This window comes from Pogona vitticeps, chromosome 7, assembly GCF_051106095.1.
Source record: "Pogona vitticeps strain Pit_001003342236 chromosome 7, PviZW2.1, whole genome shotgun sequence".
NCBI lineage: Eukaryota > Metazoa > Chordata > Lepidosauria > Squamata > Agamidae > Pogona > Pogona vitticeps.
The window spans coordinates 25209891-25235068 of NC_135789.1; the positions used below are offsets into that span (position 1 = coordinate 25209891).

The 25178-nt window shown below is 52.7% G+C and overlaps 1 protein-coding gene across 3 annotated transcripts; it reads right to left on the minus strand.

The window, feature by feature from the left end:
* Positions 1-432: 432 nt before the first annotated feature.
* On the minus strand, positions 433-23735 carry LIMK1 (LIM domain kinase 1). 3 transcript variants are annotated; one of them, XM_072978387.2, is made up of 16 exons: positions 23524-23735; positions 21943-22039; positions 13020-13158; positions 10498-10607; positions 9994-10185; positions 9537-9642; positions 8479-8645; positions 7470-7653; positions 6815-6901; positions 5950-6081; positions 5502-5561; positions 4828-4893; positions 3844-3991; positions 2437-2492; positions 1059-1216; positions 433-728 (listed from the first exon to the last, which is right to left on the minus strand). In XM_072978387.2, the coding sequence occupies exons 1-16, from the start codon at positions 23579-23581 to the stop codon at positions 566-568; spliced, it is 1923 nt and encodes a 640-aa protein (XP_072834488.2). In that variant the 5' UTR covers positions 23582-23735; the 3' UTR covers positions 433-565. The 3 variants fall into 3 exon arrangements, with proteins under 3 accessions (XP_072834488.2, XP_072834486.2, XP_020657296.3); XM_072978385.2 differs by lacking the exon at positions 5502-5561 and having other exon boundaries at positions 23524-23649; XM_020801637.3 differs by lacking the exons at positions 21943-22039; positions 23524-23735 and adding an exon at positions 19394-19874.
* Positions 23736-25178: the final 1443 nt, after the last annotated feature.

Consider the following 25178-nt stretch of genomic DNA (forward strand, 5'->3'; position numbering starts at 1 on the left):
TGTGTGTTTGTGTGTGGGGGTGTTGTCTGTCCAGGACAAGGCCATGGATGTCCGGAGGGGGCGTGTGGGGTGGGAAGGGAAGGGAGCAGGGGGGGCTTCTCCCCCCCCCCCAGCAATGCCAGCTTGGGAGCAGCCACCGGCCGATGACAGAAGCTCGCGTGCTCGGTGAAGCAGCGTGCGTGGGCTCCCGCAACCACGAAGCGCACGAGGAGGCAGGTACGGTGCAGGGCGGGGGGTGGGTGTCGGGTGCCATCCCGTCCCCTCCGCCTCGCCGGAAGCGCCCCGGGGAGGCACGGTGTCTATTCACAAGGACTATTTACAGGAGACAGGGTGTGTCCCCCCCCCCCCACTGCCCTCTTCCGTTGCTGCTTCCGGCTCGTGCCAGGCACACAGCAGAGAGAGCCAGCTCTTGGAAAGAGGGTGTGGGGGGGTGAACGGGTGTTGTGGGACGCCTCTGGGTCTCAGAGACCGGCTCTGGCCAGGGGAACTGGAGGTGGCTGGTGGGAAACGCTCGGCGAGGGGGTGCCCACGTGGCAGACCCCCCAATGTGTGGGCTCCGCGCGGCTCATTCCGACACTTCCGGGTGGACGGGCAGGCCGCCGTCGGACTGGCGGTGCGTCTCCCAGAAGGCGTGGTCCAGCTGTTCCAGCTGTGGGCTCAGAGGGAGCTGCATGGCCAGATGCATGCGGAGCGCTTCCAGCCACTGCTCCAACCGACTGAAGGAAGGCCTGGAGGGAAAGAGCAGGAGAGACCCTTAAGGGTTCGAGCTCAGGGACCACCCTGGCAGGTCCCTCTCTCTGGCTTAGCATCCAACTTCAGCTGTATTCCCCCCCCCCTCGGGAGCGGAAAGGCAGCAGCACCTCACTGATGTTGCAACTAGCCTCCCGAGGTAGACTGCTTCTGTGCATGGAGGCTCGTTGGTTCCATGCCAAGGGGATTGCGGAGCGAATCGGGCCCTCCGTGGAGGGAGCGCCCGGGGCCCTGGTTCTGGCAAGGACTACGGGTCTGCAGGGCCCCCCCCCACTCCCCACCCCAGCATCTCCCTCTTCCCCACTGACCGTTTCTCGGGATCCATGTCGCAGCACCGGACGGCGATGGGGAAGAAGCTGGGTGGGGAGGTGGGCGGGCAGTAGCGATCCAGGAAGCCCCGCACGTTGAGGCCGAAGTCCAGGGTTCGAGGCAGGTAGTCGGGATCCGCGCTGACTCTCCCAATGATCTGTGCAAAAGAGGAACAGAAACTACGCACATTAAAGTCTTGGGATTTCACTGCTGTGGACCGTTTAGGTTTGAGGAGATCCCCGGGCAAGGGATTCGAAAGCCCCCAGGATCCCTCACCTCCAGCCAGGATCAAGTCAAAGGGCTCCTCCCCCCCTTCACCTTAAATCCTCTGCAATTTAATTTTTTGGAAAAAATTATGGGACTTCCAATCGGAGAAGAGAACCATCGGCAGCTGGTGTTTCAAACAAAATTAGAAATACATTCCCGAGGCTGCTAAGCCTTGAAAGGACATGGGACGAAGTTTGAACACACTCTCCTTCTGTAAAATGTGGATCTTTTGCCAATATGTCTAGTTTTGCAAGTTCCTGCTCCTCCTTATTCTCGTGTCTAGTCCGTCAAGGAATGAAAGAACGTCCTTTGCCCTTTTGCGGGAACAGAGGAAAAATTCTGTGGCTCCTTCTGCTCCTTTGTGGCCCCAAAAAGAAGCCCTATAGTGGGATTAAAATAAATCCAGCCTAGGAAGGGATCAGGGTCAGTCTGGAGTGCCTTTCTGTGTGGGTTGTGTGATTGCTGGGAATCCACTGCGCTGGGCCACGCCACGAGCAGTCCAAAATATGATCGACCTTACTGCAGGATCACACACCCGCAGGTGCTTTGACTGTGCTTTTCGGCCACACTGGTTTCACCCTCCATGCCCTTCCTCTCTCTCTCGAGTAGGAGAATTTTGCCCCCCACCCCAACCTAGCCTAGCTACTAGCTGGGCAGGATAGAAATGAATGAATGAATGAATGAATGAGTGAACGATCTATGTATTTTTTCTGTGTATAAGACGCCCCCATGTACAAGACGCCCCCACTTTTCTAATCCAAAATTAAGAAATCTAAGTGGGGCTTAGCAAGTGCAGGGGGAAAGGGATCAAAGCACTGCAGGATCGCTTTGATCCCTGCTTTCCCTTCCACTTGTTTTTGTTCTCTCCTCAGTTTACTTCTGTGTATAAGACAACCCTAAATTTTTAGTCTAAAGATTTTAGACAAAAGTATAGTCTTATACATGGAGAAATACGATAACTTCTTTTGAAGAACTGACTAACTAGCTAGCTAGCTAACTTCTATTAAAGAAATTTGTCCGAGGATCTCATGTACCATCTCAGATGCCAACATTTAGCAGCCTTTTCCTTCCTTTTTTGCTTCCCCGCCCCATCATCCTCCAAAAACTTGCCTCACAAAGTATGATGCCGAAAGAGAAGACGTCCACTTTTTCGTCGTAGCTCCGCCCTGAGAGAGAGAGAAAGAAAAACAGAGGGGAGAGTCTATCATCACCCAGACATCAGGTGCTGCATGCTGGGTGTGTGTGTGTGTGACCAGAGGCTGTGTGTCTCTCTGCTCGCTTACTATTGGATTTACAAGCCCCTCTGCATCACAAAGACGTCGGAACCATTGCGGTCAAGGCCCACAATACAAACATTTATAGGAGTAACAGACTTGTCCCTTTTGCTGCCACAAAAACTACTAAGCATTCTGTGAAATCTTAAAGATTGCTAGGTTTTTTGATGGCAATACAGTGGTGCCTCGCTTGACAACGTTAATTCGTTCCAGCGAAATCGCTGTAGAATGAAATTGTCGTCAAGCGAAAGTAAAAAGCCCATTGAAACGCATTGAAAACAGCTCAATGCGTTCCAATGGGCGAAATACCTCAGCATCCAGCAAAGATCCTCCATAGGGTGGCCATTTTCTGGTGCCTGTAATGCGAGGAATTCATCCTAAGCATAGCGGGGAGCCATTTTACACAGCGGGCGGCCATTTTGAAACCCGACGATCAGCTGTTTTCTGATCGTCGTAAAGAGAAAAATCAGTTCCTGAAGCAGGGAACCGATCATCGTGAAACGAAAAAACCCCATTCAATCATTGTTTTGTGATCGCAATAGCGATCACAAAAAACACATCGTTAAGCAATTTCATAGTTAAACGGGGTAATTGTTAAGCGGGGCACCACTGTACATATTCAGTTATTTGAGGGAGGCCCTGTCCTGCTGCCTTCACAGGTATATTTAATGAGGATAGGACAGAAGGCATTTTCTGGGGCTGCTACCGAGGCTGTGGAACTCCCTGCCTCAGGAGGCCAGGCCAGCCCCCTCCCTGACAGACAAAAACTTTGAATTTTAGGGAAAACTATTAACTATCATATACAACTCAGTTTTATGACAGGATGCGGCATTGTGTGGGCGAGTGAGACCCTGTTTTAAAAGGGTTCTTTTAAAACAAGAGTTTGTTTAGCAGTTTTAAAATAGGTGTAATCAGCTTCTCATGTTATAACTGGTTATGTTTTTAATTCTGGTCCTAGCCTGGAAGCTTGCTGGGCAACAGTGTTCTTCACTGGGTGGCACTTCCAAGGGCAGCCCCAGCTCATAATGCCTTGCAGCAGTCTAGCTTTCAGGCTCCCAACAGCTGCATCGCTGTGACTCTCAGACTACAACGTATGGTTTGTAACGGTGTGTTTACACACTGATCTAAGCTCGTATGAGGAAAGGTGGGGTCGCGACGTGAGGATTATTATTATTTTTGCTATCATCATCGTCATTATTGCCATCATCCCCTGCCTGCCTACTTCAAACCAGCTCCAGCTCACCATTGATCATCTCCGGGGCCATCCAGTAAGGGTTTCCCACCACCGTGTATCGCTTCCGACGGTCTGGCTTCTTCAAGCTTGCAAGCTGGTTCTTCTCGTCCACCATGAGCCGGGCGAGGCCAAAATCAGCCACCACCACGCTTCTGTTCTGCACCGAAATGAGAAGTCCCGGTTAGGGTTTAGACCTCATGTCAAGCTTCTGTTCATCAGACAGAAGAAAGGCCACAGACGGAGGTGAGGTTTGGTCTCCTATTCTGGCCAAACAGATCAGCTAGGTTTTTTGACTGAGCATCAAAAACCTGCTGAACCTGATTTAACTAACGTGTGATCAAAAAAAGGAGGCTAAGACTTTTAATTATACAAGCAGCCACCTCTTGTTTGAACCATTTTGGGGGAATTGTCTGTTTAGTTCTTTCTGCCCTCTTTCAGTTTATAGCAGATGGCAAAACATTTTCCCTCCTCGTGCAGAGAGAAGTCTGTCCCCGTGATGACACATGCTTTTAAAAATATTTGTATCTTTTCCCTCTCTGGTGACTAAAACATGTTGATGTGCCGTTTTCGAGCAACGATGCTCAGGCTGGTGACTAATTTCTCACTCTTTAATTTCTGCAAACATTTTGAAGCACAGCGTGGTCTGGGGGCCCAGGAGAACCCAAGGCCCTTCCACATTAAAATCAACTTTCCGCCCTCGATCCTTCAAGCAAACCTAAGGCCCCTCACACTGGAGTGGAAAGGAGGCCTTTGTGTAAGTCCTTTTTAAGGCCCTGGCTTCGTGGGATCCAGATTCAAGTCTCCATTAAGCCACGGAACTCACTGAATGACCTTGAACCAGTCGTTCTTTTCTGCTCTGGCCTACCTCGCTGGGCTGTTTGGAAAGCCAATACTGTAAAGAAGCGGAGCACCTTGGGTGCCCCCTGTAGGCCACCAGAGGGAAAGCAGGAGATACACGTCACCAAAAAGCCTGTAAACCCATAACCCCCTTACCTCGCGCACAAGGCAGTTATGGGTGTTCAGATCCCTGTGGATGATGTTCATGGAGTGGAGATAAGCCTGGAAAAAGGTCAAAAGCAGAGGTGCAGGGCAGGGAAGACCAAGAGGCAAGAAGATTAGACTTTTATCCCCTACTTCTTTGTTTTATAGAAAATTATATTTATTTATTTTTATTTTATTAGATTTATACCCCTCCCATCTGGACCAATGGTCTACTCTGGGAGGCATTGCAAAATTTAAAAACAACAGAACCAATAAACATGCAAACATCTAAGATGTGAAAACTGCAAATGTTGAGATAATATTAAAATTAGCACTGGGGCTTTTCTGTACAAATATTACAGTTTCCTTTTTGCCAAAAAAAAAAAAAAAAAAAAAAGGGTCTGTTTCGATCCTAAGAACAGAAACGAGCCCACTGGACAGACGGCTTAACTGGGGTTTTGGAAAGGACAGCGGCTAAGATGAAGCCCGCCCAACGTGACACTCCCTCCCCAGAGATGTTAAGAGCGACTACCTTGCAGGATTGTTGTGAGGAGGAAGAAGAAAGCCTTGAACTTGTGAAAGGAAAGGAGACATGCAGAAACGTTTACAAGGAAGCCACGAAAGGGTGGGATCTCTCTCCGGCCCTGTGCGTTGCAGGTCGGAGGCCAGTTTTCCCACGGACTCACCATGCCTGACGTGATATCTTTGGCGAAGCTCACCCGCTGACTCCAGGGATACTGGCTGTCCTGTTTTTTTGGGGGGGAAGAGATGCTACTGATGAGCGAGAGATGCCAGGGGAATCCCTGAAGGCACCCAGCAAAGCAGGAGGGGGGCAAATCCCAGCAGGTCTGGGACACTGCGAGAGAGCAGCCCGTTCTTCATTATTTTGTTTATTAGGATGCTGCTTTTACCGCCGGAGAGGATGAGCCGATACGGCAGGATTTTCCGCCTCCCGGTGCAAAATGAATTTGATCGACTGCGATGCCCACGGATGAGGCTCTAAAAGGGTCTCAAGAAGCCCCAGATACACGGGTACATGCTTCACCGTGTCGTGTCTGACACCTCTCCCCTTCTCTCCCCGTATCCTCGCCTCCCCCATTTGGCATTCCTCCCCCCCCTCCCCGGCACCCTCACCATGCTCTTGATGATCCCCCGGAGCGTGCCGCCCTTGATGTACTCCGTGATGAAATTCAGCCGCTTGTCCTTGTAGAGGACCCCAATAAACCTCAGCACGTTGGGGTGTTCCAGGCACCGCATCACTTTCACCTGGGGGGGGCGACAGAGTGCCAACCTGGTCAACTACAGCATTGACCCAGGAGTTGCCCACAACCAGCTGGAAAATCCAGACCCCCCACCTTGGACTGTGGGGGTGAGCAGGAAGGGTGCCCCATTTTGAGACCACATTAACGCCTTCCCTTATTTAACCACAAGCCCCCCCTTAGCGAACGATCGGGCCTCTGTGATATCGTGAAAGGGCCGTTCTCGGGCTAAAGGTTAATAATGGGATGCTCAGAGAACCAGTTATGGAAGGGTAACCCCCCCCACACACAAACACACACAAACACTCTAGGAACCTCAGAGACCCTATTTTTCCAGAGGGAGAAAGACCATAGATTAAACTTATCCTATATTACTTATTTTTACAACATTATCCCTCAAGGCACGCAAATATTTCAGCGCTACACGCCCAAGATATCCAATATGTAAACAAAGCCATGCTCTCTCTCTCTCTCTCTCTCTCTCTCTCAGATGACTAATTAAGAAGTAATAGCTAGCTAATTTGCCAAATGTAGATGGTGGCAAGCTAATGTTGGAATAAACAGATTTTTCTCCCCTCTCAAGGCATGCCTTCTCTCTAACGATGCATTAAGCATAATGTCTAGCCAACCAGTTTTCTGCCCTTAGAGGCAAAAATAAAAGCAGTATAAGGGAGAAATAGTGGGGATTTAGCAGGTTTGAGGTTGAAGGGGGGTGTTTCATGGCCACCAGACAGACCCACCTCTTTCAAGAATGTCCTTTGGGTCTCCTCATCAAAACGGATCAGTTCCTTCATCACCATGACCTCTCCCGTCTCGCGGTGCGTCACCTGTCAAAAGAGGAGGAGCAAATGCAGGGCCTCCTGAGAAGCAGAGACGCCCGCTAGAGGCGTGGAGCCCCATTTCTAGGAAAACGTTAAAGCCGCCAGAGATTCCCCCCTTCCTGACCCGAGGACAGGCAAAAAGGGACTCCGGGGACCAGCGTTCTCTCTCTGTACGGTAGGGGCGAGAATCACATAGCCCATCAGGAGCTTGCACATACACCCACCCACCCACTCACACGGTCAGTTCTGTGACCCCCAAGCCCCTCCTAAATTCTCCATCGAATTTCCAGACCCCATAAATAATGAGCAGAATCATGGAGAATATTCCAGAACAAGAGAAACAAGATGTTAGAGGGTCCAGCTTTAGGGGGTTTCCAGAGGAGGGAGCAAAGAAACGTAAACAGAGTTCCCTCCCACCCCAAAACAAAAAATTGAGGTGGACTTCTGGTTAATTTTGGCTTGTGGGGAAGGCAGGACGCTGGCATTTTGGGGAGGTGGGTCCCCAGTTGACCTCGGAAAAGGGGATCCCCCAGAGGGCGATCAAGCGATGGGTGGGACTACGAAACCCACGTACCTTGATGGCCTGCCCGAAGCAGCCCTTGCCCAGCACCTCGCCATGGATGAGGTCCGAGGGGCGAAAGATGCGGTGAGGGCGCGAGACGACCCGGAGGGATTCCGAGCGGCCGATGTCTCTCCGCTGGGAGGCGGGAGAGCCCAAGTTGCTGGAGCAAGGAGCCTTATCGATGCTGCAACTTCTCCTGCAGAAAGAAGGAAAACGGGGCTTCACCGGGAGGGCAGGTGGAGGATGATGGCCCTCCCGGTTCGGGGCAGCTCATTTTGAGGACTGGCACCCTCCAAGCTGGCATGGATGCTGGGGAGCCTGGGAGTGGTAGTCCCAACTCCAGCACCCATCAGCCTTGTTCACTGGAAGCTCATGTGGTTAACCTTGGTTTTCATCTTGACAAATATTTCATATAGTTTTTTAAAGATTGTATAGTTTTTTTAAAAAAACTTTTTTAACTACTGTATAGTTTTTTACTGTTGTGAGCCACCTTGGGACCTCTATGAGAAGAAAGGCAGCACATAAATATCATAATCAGGTAAATAAACAAGCAACTAACAAAGTAAATAAACAGTAAAAACGGTTGACAGTCAGTGATGCTGACGAAGGCAGGTGGAAAAGCATTTAGGATCTTTTTTCTGCTGCTTGTTTATATTGTTTCCTTTCCGTTTTGCAAACACCTACAATGCACACTTCTAGAGATGTGTACTTTCTGATGTTGCAATTGGAATTTCAGGCCCAGTATCTTAAGCATTGTTACTCTCAATTGGTGTGTTTTGTTATGAACTCTAACATGCCCGGCGGTCTTGTGAGGAACGGTGGAATATAAACCAAAATAATAATATTACTATTATTAATAATAACACGGCTGCACATTTTCATATTTCTCTCCTAAGCCCTTCATCCATTTCTTAATTTCCATTCCTACAGGAGAAGGAAAGGCGATGCAGGGGGAGAAATGATCCTCCAGGTATGGGGCTGGGTGCCCCACAGCCCTCCCCCCATCTCCACAGATCCTTACATGACAGAGCGCTGGCGAATGGCGGCCGGTTCTGGGCAGGGGGTGCGGCTGGGCGAGTGGAGGGGGCTGTGCAACTCGGAGGGGGGGCTGCCCTCCAGGGCTTCGTGGGGGTCGTGCTCGATGGTGAGCTGCAGCAAGCGGCTGGTCTCCTGGATCAGAAGGTCAATCTGTGGGGAGAGAGGAGAAGAGGGCAGGCTAGGTGAGGGGCAGACACCTCGGAGCGGCCCAGGGGGGTGGAGACAGGATAAGAAGCCCAGCTGGAGTAGTGAGTGTTCATACACAGCACGATTCTGTTTAGCACTCGGGATCCAGTCTCAGGAAATGGGCTGGTCAATAGATCAGCATGAACAGAACAGTTTATGTTTCCAAATTAAGTCCAAAAGGAACATAAAGCTAACAGACTGCAGGCACAATCTACAATGTTTTCTAGAGCTCCTGTCTCTCTAATAGTGATATCCTATTACAAAAGGACCCCTGTATCTGTGGGATCAGTATCTGTCATTTCATTTAGACACGGTCTGAAAAAAATAAAAATATTAAAAGAAAAACAAACAAACCTTAAAAGTATGAATTTTCAACGTGTATTTACCAGAACTGGCCACTAGATGGAACCAGAGACCATGCTATGAATTCTTGTTGTCCAAGTCTATAGCATGGTCTCTGGCTCCTCTAGTGGCCAGTTCTGGTAACACAGGCGAAAATGTATTTCTGGATTTTTACTTTTCTTCTACCATGCTTTGTATAGCATTCACTATTATTTGCAGTTTTCCACATCCTACTATAATAGCAACTGCATAACCCTGTCCTGCTGAGTAACCTGTGACTTCTTGGAACAGGCATACTCAATGAGGACTGGTCTCCCTAAAGAGGACAGAGGCCCGGTTATGATATTGGTAGAAGGGACCTCCAGGAGACATGGGTACTGGTCTTTCCACTCTGCACCCGAGAAGGATCGGGCAACCGGAATCCAGACAGGGTTATAATGTTTTTAAACCCCATCCCTGGAGTTAAAAAACCCCCCAAAGATTCAGAACCAAGAGAGGGAGGGAGAGCCAAACCTCATCAAGGGGGACATGGCGGATCGGGGTCCCGTTGATCTCCAGGATGCGGTCGCCCACATGGATGGAGTTCTTCATATCGGGGCTGATGCAGTCGGGGTCCAATCTGCAGGGGAGAGAGGGGTTGAAGTGGGGCAAGGCCTTTGGATCTGACACAGTCCATAGAAACAGACTTCTCTCACTCTTTGGAGAGAAGAAATGCAGAACCACTGGATCACTAAATAGTTTGGTTCCCTTGTTGCAGAGCCAGAGGTTGGGAATTCGATTCCCCACTCGGCCTCCATGACCGGGGCTGGACTGGATGACCTCTAGGGTCCCTTCCTGCTCTGCTGTTCTAAGATTATTATATAGGCTTTGTCGAATCAAGGAAAGACACACAATAGTTCGGGTGCTCCTAAACACCGAAAGAGTGGAAATTAAAACAACCGGCCCATCTCTCCATCGATGCAATACTCACTCTCGGACGCGCACGGTGTGGGGGTGTTCCGAATTGCTGTGCTGGTCGATGGAGATGGAAAAGCCGCGCTTCCCCTCCGAAGAGGCCGGGATGGACACCAGCGTGACCGTGTGCGGGATCCGGCTGCCGGGGGACTCAGGGAGCAGCTGATCCATCACCGGCGTCACCACCATCTGGTAATAGCAGCGCCCGCTGTGGGCACGAACACAGGCTGAGCGCTGCCAGTCCTCAAACAGCATCCTCGTTGGGGGGGGGCAGGGGGAGGACAGATGAGTCCCCAGGGAGAGAATCAAGGGCGTCCCAGGGAAAACTGTGCCAGGGCTTGGGAAGATGGGTGAGGGTTCGTGGCACCAATCTCCCCCCCCAACCCCATGCCATGCACCGGGGGGGGGGGGACCGCACCACAGCATCTGCCTCCCGCTGTCTAAGGTCAGAGTTGGCCCTTCCTCCTGCCTCGGGGCCCGAGGAGCTCCCTGAACGAGCTCAGCTCTCCTCCCTACTCACCAGTAAAGCTTGGACCGTTCCACCAAGGCATACGTATCACCATCACCGATAAAAACACGGCAGTTTAAGCAGCTGAAACATTCCGGATGGTACTTTTGCTCTCCAGCCACCTAAGCAGGCCAGACAGAGAGAGACAGACGTGAGCATTTTGGCCCCGCTCCGAAGGGAGAGCCACACACTTCAGTCCCCGGGATTTCGCACAATTACACCATTTTCCCTCTAGGCATCCAGTTCTTCCCAACGGCCAGAGTGATTTACTTGCAAATGAAGCCTGTGCTTCCTTCCCGAGGACCAATCGGAAAGCGAAACAGGCAGAGAATGGGGGGAAAGCTCCTGAGACAAACAGGCCCTTTTTTGCCTCTCCAAAGAGCACCGCTTCTCATAACGTGCTAACCGTATCGCCTCGTTTGACTCTTAGCTTGCCTTATTCCTTGGGGCTCTCTAGAACTGTCCTGAGGGACTCACAGAATGCTTCTCCCAAAGTAAAGTTGGCAAGAGCCTCGTGGCGCAGTGGTTAAAACGCTGTACTGCAGCTAAAACTGTGCTCATGACCTGGGGTTCAAATCCCAGGTAGCCGGCTCAAGGTTGATTCAGCCTTCTACTTTACCGAGGTGTTGTAAGGTGACAGTGATTAGAAGGAGGAAGGGGAGGAGGTGGGGAGCTGATCACATAAAAATTGAAATGGAAAGTAAATAAATAAAAGGCTCCTGCTTCAAATCTACGGACACCTCACAGGCTCCTTTCTCTACCTCCTCCACCTCCCACCTTTTCTCCTGCTATATCCCTTTTCAGTCCAAAGTAGAATCTCCTACACAGAGCTATAACCACTACACCCCACAGCCGCAAGGCCCTTCTGTAACTCCACACCCGCTGGGACCGCCTGACAGTCACAGCCCCATCCCCAGCCTGTGGTTTCCTGGCAGCCCTCGTGATTCGAAATGAAAGGAGGTGCTTCCCCATTTGGCCACGGGTGAATTTCTGTTTTTCCCCACCTCCAAAAAACCCCAGCAAAACACCACTTTTCCCACACAGCTGTGGGGCTTCTCCTAAAGACTCCAAGGCAAGTTCCCATAAATGCTCTGGAGGAGACCCCCCCCTTCCCCAGAGCACATGGTCTCCATTCCCAGCTGGATAGAGAGCAAGATAACGTCTATTCTGCCTCTGCAATCTTGAACTTTCCTACGGTTTCCTTCTCATTTTCTGACGGAGCGGCCACTTCCCTTTGGCTGTTTGTCTAAACCGACCAATTAAGGTCTCAGTTTTCTACCTCCCTGGGCGTCCTTCGTTCAGAAGCATCAGCCTTTTACGTTCCTAAAACAGTATCCTCTCCTCACGTCCTCCTGACAATTTAGACCGCCGGAGTCCGAGAAATCTCCTGCTTATATTTCTGGCTCAGCTTTCTCCCTCACGAGGAAAGAGGGCAATGGGGCCAGGATCGCCCCCCCCATGATGTTTTAAGACCAAGGGGGTTTTGAACCTGACCCCCTTTAGGCCCCAGCTTTTAATGCCACGGGGTTAAATAAAAAAAGGATCATCAAGGACCCAAACCAAAATAAAATAAAAACAGAACTGACCCTCTTCCCTAACTTCAGCGTCAGCAAAGGCAAAACCCGGCTAAGAAAAGTCTTCGCCCCTTTGGTCAAAACCAGCTATGCCAGTGTTGGCGCAGGATCAGGGCCACGGTGCTGAGCAGCCACCTTTCAAAAAGGCGTGTGGTTTTGGAAATAGTGGGAGCGACAGGAACAATACAGGAATTTAGAGCCCTTCCATCTTTTGAGTCCCAGTTCAACCCAAACTTTCTCACGAGGGAGCGAGAGCTTGGTTCTCCCCGACAGACACATTATAAACCAAGGCCGGCATTTCCAGGGAATATAATCTGGAAGAAATAGCAAGCGTGTTCTCTGTTGCTCCAGCGGGTGGATCCAAGAGGCCAGAACAGATATTCCAGATCAATGGTTAGGGAGAACTGCCTAGTGGTAAGAGCTAGCTGACGGGGGAACGGCAGACTCCCAAGGAAGGAGGGCGATTCTCATTCATTGGAAGTCTTATTAACAGAACATAGGGGGCCACCTGTCTAGCAATGTTGAGTTCCCCACCCTGACACGGGGTCAGACCAGATGACCTCTATAGTCCCCACCAACTGCATGGTCTTCTGGTTCTAATGAAAGCTTCCTCCAGGAGGGGGCTGCCAATCATGATTAGGTGACACGGCCTTGATGTTTGAAATCAAAGAAGGGAGGGAGCAATCCACCGGGTATGTTTTGGTTCTCATGGCTGTATCCTTGGTTTTCCTTCACGTGCAGTCCGAAAGGGCACTCCTCGGGTACAAGCACCCCTAGGGAGTGTCTCCTGACAGTGTGTCTGGGCTCAGAAGTCGGCTTCACAGCCCTGTCTCGGACAAAGAAGTCTTGTCCGACCCCAGGTTCAGAAGGCCACCCCAGGCTTAAGGTGCAGGAGAACTGACATGGTGAGCTCGCGCCAGTGAGCCAAGCTGCAAAGTCTCTCCCCCCCACACTCCTTACCATGACCAGCCCCTTGGTGATCTGCTCCGAACACCCATGGCACAGCTCCCCAAACTGCGACCAGTAGTCCTTCTTACAGTAGAGGCGCCCATCCTTCTCGTAGTACTGGTGGGAGAGCGACACCCCGCACTCGCAGCATCTGGGGAGACAACGAGAAAGCAGGGCACGTTACACCCCAAGGCCTTCGCCATCACGGGGTTCCCTCAACGGCCCTAACAGCTCCGCCGGTTCCGAGCGGCGCCTTTCGTGAAATTGGTTGCTTTTGCTCCCCGTGCATTTTAAGCGGGTCAACGTCCGAGCGATCGTCCTGTTAGGTAACGGTGATGCATTTTTTAAAAAAACACATCAATGCAACTAGAAACGGTCAGCAACAAGGAAAAAAAAATACTTTTAAAAGATTTGATGTTAACACTGTCTGCAAAAATAAAACAGTAAGCTACGATAATGAAATACGGAACAGACCTATAACTATCATTATTAATAGCCCTGTGGTCCACGGACAACCTCCAGAAAACAGAAGCAGGGGGTGCCTTTCTTGGCCGAGGCCTTCGTCCTCTCAAGTTTCTCATGAGGAGAAGTGATGTGACAGGTTCACTTCCCCGTCTGGGCCCCGGCGGTTGCGAAGCCAGCACCGGTCTTCCCACGCCACATGAGGGCACGTCAGAAGTTCATCACGGCTCTGTGTGTGCGTGTGTCTGTGTGTGTGGACACCAGGCGGATCCCCTTGTCTTCCTGGAAGCAATGGGTCACCAAAAGTTTCAACACGTCGGAAAGGCCGGTTTTGGAAAGGATCTCAGGAAGGCAGGCTTAAGTCGCAGCCAGTGACCTGACTTGGGTTTTTCTTTACTTTTCATTGACCTGGACTCGACTCGAGCCCCGGCCAAGGGTTGTGATCCAGTTGCACAAGGAAAATGCACTCTGCACATGGTCAGAGCCACTGCCTTTTAGATGACCACTATTCCCCCGCAGCCTTTGGCAATCTGCACCCCAAGGCTCATCCCCCCCAAAGGTCTCCCCAACACGGCTGAAATCGAACCCCAGTGACTGCAGATTTCAACACAGCCAGATCCGATTCTTTGCTGTGATGTTTTGCCCGACGGCGGTGACCCCAAAACCCATTCGGAGATGCGCAACCCCGTCCGTGTCTTAAGAAACCACATCCTCCCGGTGGCGCTGAAGCCACTGCGGTCAACTGACCCTCCAGATCCATTCAGGAGCTGATTCATCACTTACCTTTGAAACCCACAAGCTCATCATTTCTGTTCTGATGAATCGGCATCGGATCAAAATAGCAAGCCAGGTGCTTTCCGAGATCCCACCTCAACGCGGCCAGGGAACAGGCTGCGGCTCGCTATTGTGATCTTTAGTCTGCAAATCTTTTGGAACGCAATTCACCCGAACCGGGGTGTGCGCCGAAAAGGGGGCAGGGGGGCCCTTCCTTGCTAAACACCTCTTCCAGTCACTTCTAGTCTTCCCCGGACTGACAGCTGAACAAAAGGTTTCACTGTTTGTTCTCACCTGTCCGGAGACGTGGCGGCTGGAGCAAAGGACATTCCCAAATGCTGTGGTCCCACCACCTCCGGGTGCCCTGATTCTCCGGCCAGAGGGGCCTCTAATCGTGGAACGCTATCCTCGCCTTTGCTGGCATCCCGGGCCTTTCCATCGAGGCCTTGTTCATGAGGCGCTGGGCCACGGAGAGGCAAAAGGACAGGACAGGATGGTCTCAAATATCTCTCGCTGGTGGTCTTTTCTAGACAAAGCGGCCGCCAGCGAAGGCTGGTTTCCTTCAGTTTTCCTCTGCCGCCTCCCTTTTGCGCTGGGAAGAGGGTGTCAGATGACAGGTCCCGTGCGTGTGGGGCCCCGCCATGCTTTCTGCCTCTTGCAGATCATGAGAGCAACCTGGGTACCTCCCACACTTTTCTCGCTCCCTGGAAATTGAGGCGGGAGACCCATTGGAAAGGGGGCCGTTTCCCACCCGGCCAGAAGCCTAACACACCAAGCCCTTTGAAAGGGACTAGGGGTGGCCGACACAACCTGGCGCTGGTGGATTCGAAGGCACAGCAATGGGGGGGGCAGAGCTGGGAGCAAAAGGTGGCATTCGTACACAAACCCGGACAGACACAAAAGCTATATTTGGAGTCCAAAAAGGGGGATTTCCCCCAAGCGCTGGTGTCTCTTGACAAGCCGTGGTCGATTTTAGCTCTTGACGGTGCTTCGGAAGGGTGCAAACGCAGGGTGCGAAAGACGGCTTAACATGACACCTTTTAAACGGGCTTAAAGCCACTCTGTAAATGGTTGTGATGATGTTCAAGGTGTTCCCACTGGCTTTTTTCCACAGAGTCACAGAAGTCACAAATTGAGGCGGGCTGATGAAATATCAATGGGGCATGCCTGGGATCTCATTAATTAGCTTCAATTCACCAACATGGCCTCGCCAACTTTACTTCTGTGTGTGTGTGTGGGGGGGAGGAACGATCCAAAAGATTTTGGGCTAATTGATTCCATTGGATTATTGGTTTAGATTAGGCATCCTTCAGTCTCAAGAGACGATGGTCACGTGCTCTGTATGGAGGACTTGGAACAGCGTCTAGTGTGGCTGAAAAGGCCAATTCAAGAGCGACCATCCCTTCCACACCGAAGACAAATCCAATCTGTCTCCTGTCCAGCTCCTTGATTTTGCTGCTTTTGTGACTTCCTCTTTGCCTCGGCCTGCTGGACAAGGGTCTCTTCAAATTGGGAGAGGCCGTGATGCAACGCCTGCCTCCAGGCTGAACGCTCAGACTTCAAGGTTTCCCATCTGTTGAGGTCCATTCCTGCTTGCAGATGTCCTTGTATCGCAGCTGTGGTCTCCCCTCTGGGGCAATTTCCCTGCACTCATTCTCCATCCAGGAGATCTTTTGGAATCCGACCGTCAGCCATTCTCACAACATGCCCAAGCCAACGTAGACAGTGCTGTTTCAGTAATGTATACATCATTGGTTTATTGATCTATTTATTATTTCAACTGATGTATTTATGTATTTCTTTGTTTCAGCCCCTTGCAGCACAATCTCTGGGCTGTGAAGGCACCGGTTCTAGGGCTTTTATTACTGAGTTGGGTTCGACCGGATTTTAATACTTCTTTTACTGAACTTCCGCTTGTTTCAATTATGTCTCCTCGGGATCGTAAACAGCCTTGAGTGCAGCCTACATTGGGAAGGCAGGGCAAAACTGAAGACACCCTGCTGGGGTCACCCCCCCCCAAAAAAATCCGGCTGCTTCTGACTTCCTACAACCCTAAGATGCTCAAGGAGCGGTTTCCGCCAGGGCTACCCCCTAGATGGCTGTTCTAGCCTAACATGCATGGGGTGGGGGGGTAAATGTGCAGAAAGACACGCTCAGACTTATTCTGGGGTCAAAGTGCTAGGAGTTTCAAAGTTGTGAGCAGCTTGGATTCCCCGTGTCAGGAGAAATGGGGGGCACAACATCCGACACGGAAATTCATAGGCTGGTTTTTTTTTCAGTCGTTCCGCTTGTTGACTCCAGAGGAAGTCTGACCACATCCTGCAGGGAGCTTGCTCCCCATAAAAGCCAGGCTGCCAAAGGAGATACTGGGGTGGACCCGAGGGATCCCACAGGCAGATCCACTTTGCAGCAGCTGCTTTTCCGGTGTGATATGACTCAGCGCCCTACGGCGTCTCTTTTTGGTGGTTCCCTCCGTCACTTTTGCTGCAGTGCCCCTGCGCGCACAGGCGAGGAGGCTGCCCACCCCACCTCTCTCTTCTCCCCCACCCTCTGCCCCTTTCCTTTTTTTGCACAGACTGCTTCCCCCCCCCCAAATCGATCTGCAGCAGCCCAAGACTGGCACCTTCAGGGGAGGGGATTAGCTTGGGAGGGAATGACCCCAGGCAGATTGATTGCCTGAACTCTGACCTGCTCCCACACAAAAGGGGGGGGGGAGAGAAAACCCTCCCACTAGACTCTCCTTCCCACGTTGCCCTCAAGGCACCAGGGCTGTTTATCCTGTGGCCAGGGAGTGTTGGGGGCAGAGATTGAAGGCTTAGCCGGTGCAGCCAGCCTGCTGTGCAGAAGGGGGAATGTGAGCACGCACAGATGTGCCCCCCCGCCCCAATTCAGCTGCATTGCATCAGCCTGGGGGGGGTGCTTGAGGGGCTCAGAAGCCCCCTCCTCTTTCCATCCCGCCCGCCCCTTCCTGGAGCCGGGCTGGGAATGCCGAAGAGCGATGACATCATGGAGGGGAAACACACACCAACGCACGCATGCCTGCGTGTGCACACACACATATACACACACATGGATACACCCCAGCCCATGACATCATCTTTGCGGAACTTCCCTGGGCTCAAACTCCACGGCAGCCAATCCGAGACCTCGGTGGGTTAACCCTTCCATGACTGCACCGCCAAAACACACACACACACACACACACACACACACACACACACACACACACACACACACACACACACACACACACACACACACACACACACACACACACACACACACAGAGCAACCAGATAGTTGGCAAGCACCCAAAAGACAGAGAAGCTGCCAATTCCATCCTGCACGTCCCCCCCTTTACCCCTCTCCCTTTGCAGGATCACAACCCCAGATGGAAAAACAGAAGCTTTGACCCTTCTGGAGAAGAATCCTGAGCAAGCCAGCGCAAACCAGGTGATCGGATCAGGCCCGGGGAGGAAAAAAACGCCCGGGGAGAAAAAAAAAACGCCCGGCTTGGGCGCTACAGCACCCAGAATCCCCCTGGCATGCCTTCTGGGCTTTGTAGTCCAAAATCCACTCAAGTTTCTGAGCTTTGCTTGTTCTCTCTCGGGGCTTGACCAGACCCAAGTGCAGGATGAGTGCACGGATTCCACCTCCAGCTTTACAGGGGGCTTTAACCGGCTCTCATTTTATTACTTTATACACACACTGCTCAGAATAGTGCTGAACAGTCGTGGAGCAGTAGACCCACAACAGAAAGAAATAAAATAAATAGATTTTTAAAAAGCCTGAAAGGACGCCCAAATGATAGGTCTTTCAGAGGATGGGAGCAAAGGTCAGCCTCGTTTGATATCAGTGTTTCTGGTCCATCCGCTGAGACGCCACTGCTTCAGAGCTGTATGTCAGAACAGCAGCACAGACCCTCCCTAGGCAAGAGCAGTCTATCTCTGGGCCCCAGAGCCAAAGAAGAGAAGCAGGCCATTGCTGCCCTAGATAGCCTGCCTGGATAAGTCCACCCTCCAAAGTCGGGCCCCTGTCAGAAAGATGATGATAGTCTAAAGCGGCCCTTCCTCAAACCCGGAGAGACGCCGCACCAGCTCTGGGCAAACCGATGAAGCGTTTCAATGGACGGATGGAGCGAAATGAAAAGTTGCAAAATTGAGATCTAATTTTAAAACTGAATTGCAACATGAAGGCTGCTTGGATCATAAAATCTACTCGAGTCACCCGGGGGGAGTGATCCTTCTGTATTGAAAAAAATGGGGCATAAATCCAGTGTATAAACAAAACCAATGTTCTGTTCCTCCGCCTTTGTTTGGAAGGACAAAAACATGCTTTTTTCAGCTCAGCCTCAGGTCCTAATGCTTTATCCTCTATGCAGGGTGATTTGGGGCTTTCGACGTCTCTTCCGCCTCCCCTCGAACTCTGCCATGCCCATCCCAATGAAGAAGAGTCCTGTAGGTCTCTAAAGCTTGCCTCTTTATAAAAGTTTAAGGGTCCCCTAAAGATACGTTCCACCTCTCTTTTGGGCCAAACAGTCTCCTGGACGGAAACATTTGTGGCGGCTCAAAGTGGCTCAAAACGTAGATCCATACCCTCTTTTCACTTGACCTCGCCATGAATTGTTTTGCTTATCCTGCTCCCCCAAATTTTAGCAGCTTCGGACTAAACCCGGAAAAGATGAGCTCACCAAGCCCAATCTGAACTCCTCCAGTTTAAAAAAAAAAGAAGCGGGGAATCTGACAAAACTCATCGAAGCGATGAACTCCGCCAGGTGCGTCTCTGTGTACAGGAGCAGTCTATCTGTGAAGAGCTGCCATTAAATCCAGAGCCCCAAGAGTAGTTGATTATTATTATTATTATTATTATTATTATTATTATTATTATTATTATTATTATTATTATTATTATTATTATTATTATTATTATTATTATTATTTCCTTTCCTTCCTTTCTTTTTTTGAACTGCTCTTCCCAGAGGCTCAAAGAATGCAAAAGTTCTCAGAAATTCTAGACCCGGCCTTCCTTAAAACATCATCCTCCCACGCTTCCCGAAGGAACCCTTCCTCTCCCACAGCCCTGATGCTCCAGCCCGGTCAGAGGCCAAATTCATCACCATCTGACCCATGCGCGGGATTGGACTGACTTACTTAGCTCGCGAGGTCAAGAACCGGTTGTTCCTGAGCACCGTCGCCAACATGGTGGCCACGCTCTCCTCCTCGCCTCCGGTCTTCTGGCTGACTCCGAAAGGGCTCCTTTCCACTGTCTCCCGGAGCGCCCACCTCTGGATCGGGCCAGGCCTCGAGACCACGGCCGCCAGAGTCTCGCCGCTGCCTTCTGAGCCCAAGGTCCCCGTCGGAGTCAACGGACGGGACCGGACAGCAGCTAGCCACACCACCTCTCTCTCTCTGTCTCTGTCTCTGTCTTGGGTTGATCCACCGCTCTGGGGCTCAGGCCCCGCCTCGCAGGAAGCGGCTGTGTAATCGCAAGCGCCCTGCACTTCCTCTGCAAACGCCTGCCTTGCCACAGCCTGTGGCCGGGGGTCCTCAGCTGTCCCTCGGGACGCCTGGCAGCTGGCGTCGCCTCCAGACGGCACAGAGGCGGCAGCCCAGCAACGGGAGCATCTGGCCTGCGCTTCCAAGCATGGCATGGATGCATCTCAAAAACCAGGCACGCTGCCCTGGGGCATCCCCCCCCGGCGGGGGAGGCATGGGGACGGGGGATCGGGGCCCTCTCCTAAGCTGCGCCATTGACTACCAAACCCTCCGAGGAGTCCGTGACTCAGGGGCTTGGTCGCTGACTCTCAAGCCCCCTCTCCTGATCGGGGATTCAAACGGGGAGATCTTTGGTTCCAGATGCAGGAATAGGGAGCACAGCAGGAGGCGCCTGGGGTGGGTATGTTTGGGGGTGCACTCAGGAGGAGCTTAGGCTCCTGGGTGGCAGGCGGGCAAAGCCTCCATGCCAGCCAGGTGCCCCGCCACAAGGAGCTGCCTGTCTCTCTGCCTGAGCTGGTAAGCAGAAGGTGGGTGATGGAGGCGGTGGCCAAACCAGGAGTGTTAGGATCATCAAGCTATCCTAAGATTCCCGGTGGGGGGGGGGTTGTGTCTCTCGTTCCCAACTTACTGTCCTTGGAGAGGAGGAGAAGGGAGCTGGAACCAGCTGCTGATGCAAACCGGCCAGGTTCCATGACACGCGGCATGGCTCGATTCCTTGAGCCGTCTTCCTGTGACCGTAGAGGGCAACGGATCACCAGGATTTTTTTCCACCCATCAACCTTTTAAGGGACTCAGTTTCAACAGAGAAGCACGCACATGGCTTCATGATTCAGAGCTGGCCTCCCCTAGTTAATCAACACACTTCTGGGTTGATTAAGATATTCATTAAACAGATCAAACTCAGAATTCAGCCCCAGAGAAGACAAGAGCGAGCGCTCCCAGCAAAGGCTTGGATCAGCGATTCACAGATACCCAGAACCCGAGGTCTAGGCACGGCCCCTGTTGTTGCATTTTGAGACCTCTGTACCTGTCATGGCTGCACCCTAGAGAATCCTGGGATATGTAGTCCCGAAGGGGGCAGGAATTCTCAGCAAGAGAACTCCCTGGACTTAAGCAAAGCATTTCATGCACCTTCTCAAAAGTGACAAACAACAGGAACCCAACGGGCAGCGCCAGGAGAGTTCAAGAATTGCCACTGTGTTGTGCTGATACAATCCAAATGGTTTCGCATTGTAATTCCCATCGTCCCCTACTGCAGAGCTGAACCAGCCTTCTGGATCAGTCCAACCATCTTAGAAAATAAAAAGCAAAACTGGAAGTCCCCTCTGCACCCCAAGCACGGACTACCGGTGTGATTTCCAAGTGCCACATTCAAGCCAAACATACCTTTCACCCCCCAGGAAGCTCTAAAAAGTGGGCCCCTTGTTTCAAGCATCTATTGGCGTGTACCTGTGATGTCACGGACACTGTTTTCAATTCTGTTTCCAGGACTATTTTGGCTGCAATTGTATTTTAGCAAGAATGAGGAGCGAACAGCGATTCCAGTTTCTTCGTGCATATGTGTGTGTTAGTGAATCTGCTCCGGCTCCCAGTCCAAACTTTAAGGAGAGCTATAAGGTGCTAAGCATTAATTTCAAAATGGGTTCAGCACTTCCAGTAATGCCTTTAAACTTCAGATCAAAATTCTGAGCAAATTTCACTGCCCTGCTAAAGCAGCAGTCCTTAGGCCCCAGGGTTTTTTTCCCCAAAGGCTATGCACCGAAATGAATAACTAGAACCACCAAATACGAGGGATGAATGAATAGGAAGGGGGCTGATTGCCACCCTGCCGGACTTCCCATTTCCCACTGTTCTATTATGGAAGACCAGGTGCAGGATTACCTTCGGCCTCCAAGCAGTCAGTGGTGGCCAGCGGCTCCCATTTCAGCATTTCTGTGAATCCAGTTCAGATTTCAGTTTGTACTCTACAAGAGCTGTCCAAGGTGCCAAACCTAGTTTGAGAGCGTTCAGCACCTCGGAGAGCTCCTGGAACAGGACGACTAAAAGCTGGGGTGGATTCACAACACCCCTGAAGCCGGAGTGACCTCCCACCATCACTGTTTCAGAAGGACTTTGTCGGCTGCTGTGCTGCTTGGTTCCCGCTTCCCTTTAACCCGGGATGGGGGGGCATTTCTCCTCCAGCCACCTTCCGGAAGGGGTCCTACCTGAAACAGTCGGTGTGCCAGTCTGCGTTGAGGGCCTGCAAGTACTGCCCGTCGTAGATGCTGTGGCTGCAGCTGGCACATATTGGCAGATCACTTCCTGGAGGGTAAGGAGAGAAGAGACACAACACGCTGAGGATCACGGGACCAGCTCTCACCTCCGCCCCCCAATTAATTAATTTAAAATAATTTTTACCCCGCCTTTCTTGCATAATGAAGTGAAAGGAGATGCAAATTGCTCTCCTCCTCCACAACACCCACCCTCTGAGGTAGGCCAGGCCAAGAAAGACCATGGGGTTGGCCCCAAACCCCCTTTGGTGAGCACCGTGGCCAAGTGGAGATTTGAACCCAGGTCTCCTGGCCCGAGTTGAGCCCTCTCACCATGACAGCCCACTGGTTCTCAAAGGGGACGAGGCAATACCCCTAACCACCCCTACCTACCCCACTTCAGTGGGGCAAAAATGATCAACGAGGCTTCCTAGAGCAGGAAGGGCTAACCATTCTGGGCACCCGTCTGCCCCCCCCATGGGAGAGAGGGGGGGAAGATCACCCGGTGCCCTCTTTTCCAGCAGCCACGGGCAATGGGGGATCGATCCTCGGTTTATATAACAGCAGGACCGTCCCCTGCTTCAACCCCCCCCCCCGCACGGGCATGAGTCGGAGAAGGGGTGTGTGTGTGTGAAGGGCAAGCAGGGAGGAGGGGAGCCAGGATTTGGGAGAGGTAGGTTCCACCCAGACACTAGATATCTGAGCCAGGAATGAGTTTCACCAACTCCGGAACCCATGGGGCACCACCAAGGAGAGGGAAAGAGCACCTTGAAGCATGGGCAGAGTTCTTTTCTCAGCCCCACCGCCTCCTTTCCCTGTGGCTGCCCACTTCTCAGTGTTGGGGGGTGGTGGTCATAGGATTGTAAGCCGCCCACCCTTGGTCCTGGGTTCAAGGAGGATCACCAAGTCCCAAGTTCAGCTGTCTTCTAAAAACCCATCCGTCTATAAAAATGGGGGCGGGTAGGAAGGTTCCCTCAACAGCCCAAGCCGGTACCGGCCCCTCCCCCTGCGCCGCGGCAGGGGCAGGACGCCCAGCGGCTCAGCAGGACCTTGGACAGCACCCTCCGCATTCGGGCCCTTTGTGCGCCCCAGGGGGTGGGTGCGGGATTCCCCCCCCCCACACACAGGGACCGCTGCGCGAAACCTAGGAGTTCTGCGGGAGAGGACCAGCCCTCTGCACGTGCTCAGAGGCGCCCCCCTCGTTTCGCCCCCCTCCAGGCCCAGCGAGGCCGCGACCCGAACAGAACGGATGGGGCGTGTGTGTGTGTGTGTGTGAAAAGGAAGGTTGTGGGGCGCGCCGGGCCAAGGACCCCGGTTTCCCCGGGGCGCCGGGCGCACGTGTGAATGCGTGCCGGCCGGCGCGTCGCGGTGGCGCCGGAGGGAGAGAGGGAGGGAGGAAGGGCTGGCTGGTCGGCGGGGCTCAAGGTCGCCGTGGAGGGCGCCCGGGGCCCCCCTCCCCCTGCCACCTGGCCTCCGCGGGGCCGGGGTGCGGGTGGGAAGGGGGGGCAGGAGCGGGAGGGAGGGAGGGAGACCCACCTTCGTCCTCTCCCATGGGCTCGTCCCTCCAAGTGCAGCAAAGCAGCATCAACCTCATGCAGCCGCCCCCCCTCCCGGCCCGGTCGGACGGGCAGCAAGAGCGGCGGTGGGGGCGGCGGGGGCTGGGGGTCCTCTCCTCCTCTTCCTCTTCCTCCTCCTCCTCTTCTTCGTCTTCCTGGGGGGAGGTTGGGATCGTCCTCGGGGGAGGGGGCGGGCGAGCAAGGGCGAGGAGGCTGCGCCGGCTGCGGACTCACCCGGGCCGCCAGCCCTGGGAAAATGGGGCGGGGGAGGGGGAGGGGGAAGAGGAGGAGGAGGGGGGAGGGAGGGAGGGGGCGGGCCCAAAGCGAAGGGAGGGGGAGAGGAGCGAGGGAGGGAGGCAGCCAGCCCGCCCGCCCAAGCGCGCCCCCGCCTCCGCATCGCCCGCCCCAGCCTTTGCGGCGCGCACGACTCAGGCAAAGGCGGCGCAGCGCCATCCAAGGCAGGGCAGCAAGGCCGGGATCCTGCGCCCCGCGCAGTCCAGGCGGAGGATCGAGCCCCTTCCCCTCTTCCTTCAGCCTCCTCCTGGCTCCGCTCCGGGGAACAGGCAGTCCGGGTGCGAGAGGCCAAGGGAGCCCCGGCGCGTGTGCAGAGCGCCGGCAGAAGGGCCGCTTTTGCCCTCCCCACCTGGGGAGCCGGGGGTCTCCTCCGGGGGTCTTCCAAGAGAATCACGTCCTTGCCCAACTGAGGTCAATCGGAGGAAGAAATGGCTCAAAGTATTTACGCTCTTGGTGGGAATCAGGGTTCCCTTCTGCTGGGACACCGCCAAGAAGGGGGGGCGTCTGGCGGGGAGGAGCCGTTGCTGAGCACCCTTTGGTGGCCCACCCCCCCTCCAGCTCCAGACCCACTGGGCAGGATTGTCAAACCCCCCCCCCCCAGCATCTTTTACCAGTTTCCCAGGAGCATTGGGGTCTTGTTCACAACTCAGAGAAGTTCTTTGGGGGGCTAAAGTTTTCGCCCGAATAAGTAACTTCTCCGATTCCTGATTTTGTTGCCACCAGAACCCAACACAGCCAGAGGATTCCCTTGATCTCCTAAATGTCACGTCCAAGCAAGAAGTATGTTTTTTTTTTAAAAAAAAAGTTTTCGAGCAGCAGATAAGTGAATCCGCAGATCCTGATCCAGCGGATGGCGGGGGTCCTAGTGTACTCACAAATAGCTGGGTTTCTGTAGGATTGCTTTAAAAACCTTCCAACATTGTCCTGGTTATTTCTTTCTCTCCCGTGACCTCCAAGGATTTTCAACACTCATAGACTGAATCCAGCTTGAGTGGGTGGTTCAGAGAAACCCATTGAAATCAAGGGAGACTTAAAATCAAGGGTCTAGCCCTGAGGTGGGGGGGTCCTTTTCATACCCTACAATTACATTTGCTAGGCTTTGCAAGAAAGTGAATTTAAAGGCAGAGACAAAACATTATGGATGACCACTGACTGATGATGAAACCACTTCATGTTGGAGAGACTTGACTGAGGTGGCCTTTGGTAACATGTCAAAGGAATCTTGCGCTCACATCTTGAAGGCTAGTCACAAACACTCAGGAGGCTAATTTGCAAATCACAGGTTAGAAAAGCTCCTGCACTCAGACACTTTTCAGTAGACAAGGAAATCCCCCTTCTAAT

Bases quoted from the DNA above. Each gene is read 5' to 3' on its own strand.
- LIMK1 (XM_072978387.2), bottom strand. From the start codon at position 23,581: ATGAGGTTGATGCTGCTTTGCTGCACTTGGAGGGACGAGCCCATGGGA. The intron at 6,902-7,469 runs GTACGTGGGTTT...CTCTTTTGACAG, and splicing joins GCTTCGGGCAGGCCATCAAG to GTGACGCACCGCGAGACGGG. The intron at 729-1,058 runs GTCAGTGGGGAA...CTTTCCCTCCAG, and splicing joins GACATGGATCCCGAGAAACG to GCCTTCCTTCAGTCGGTTGG.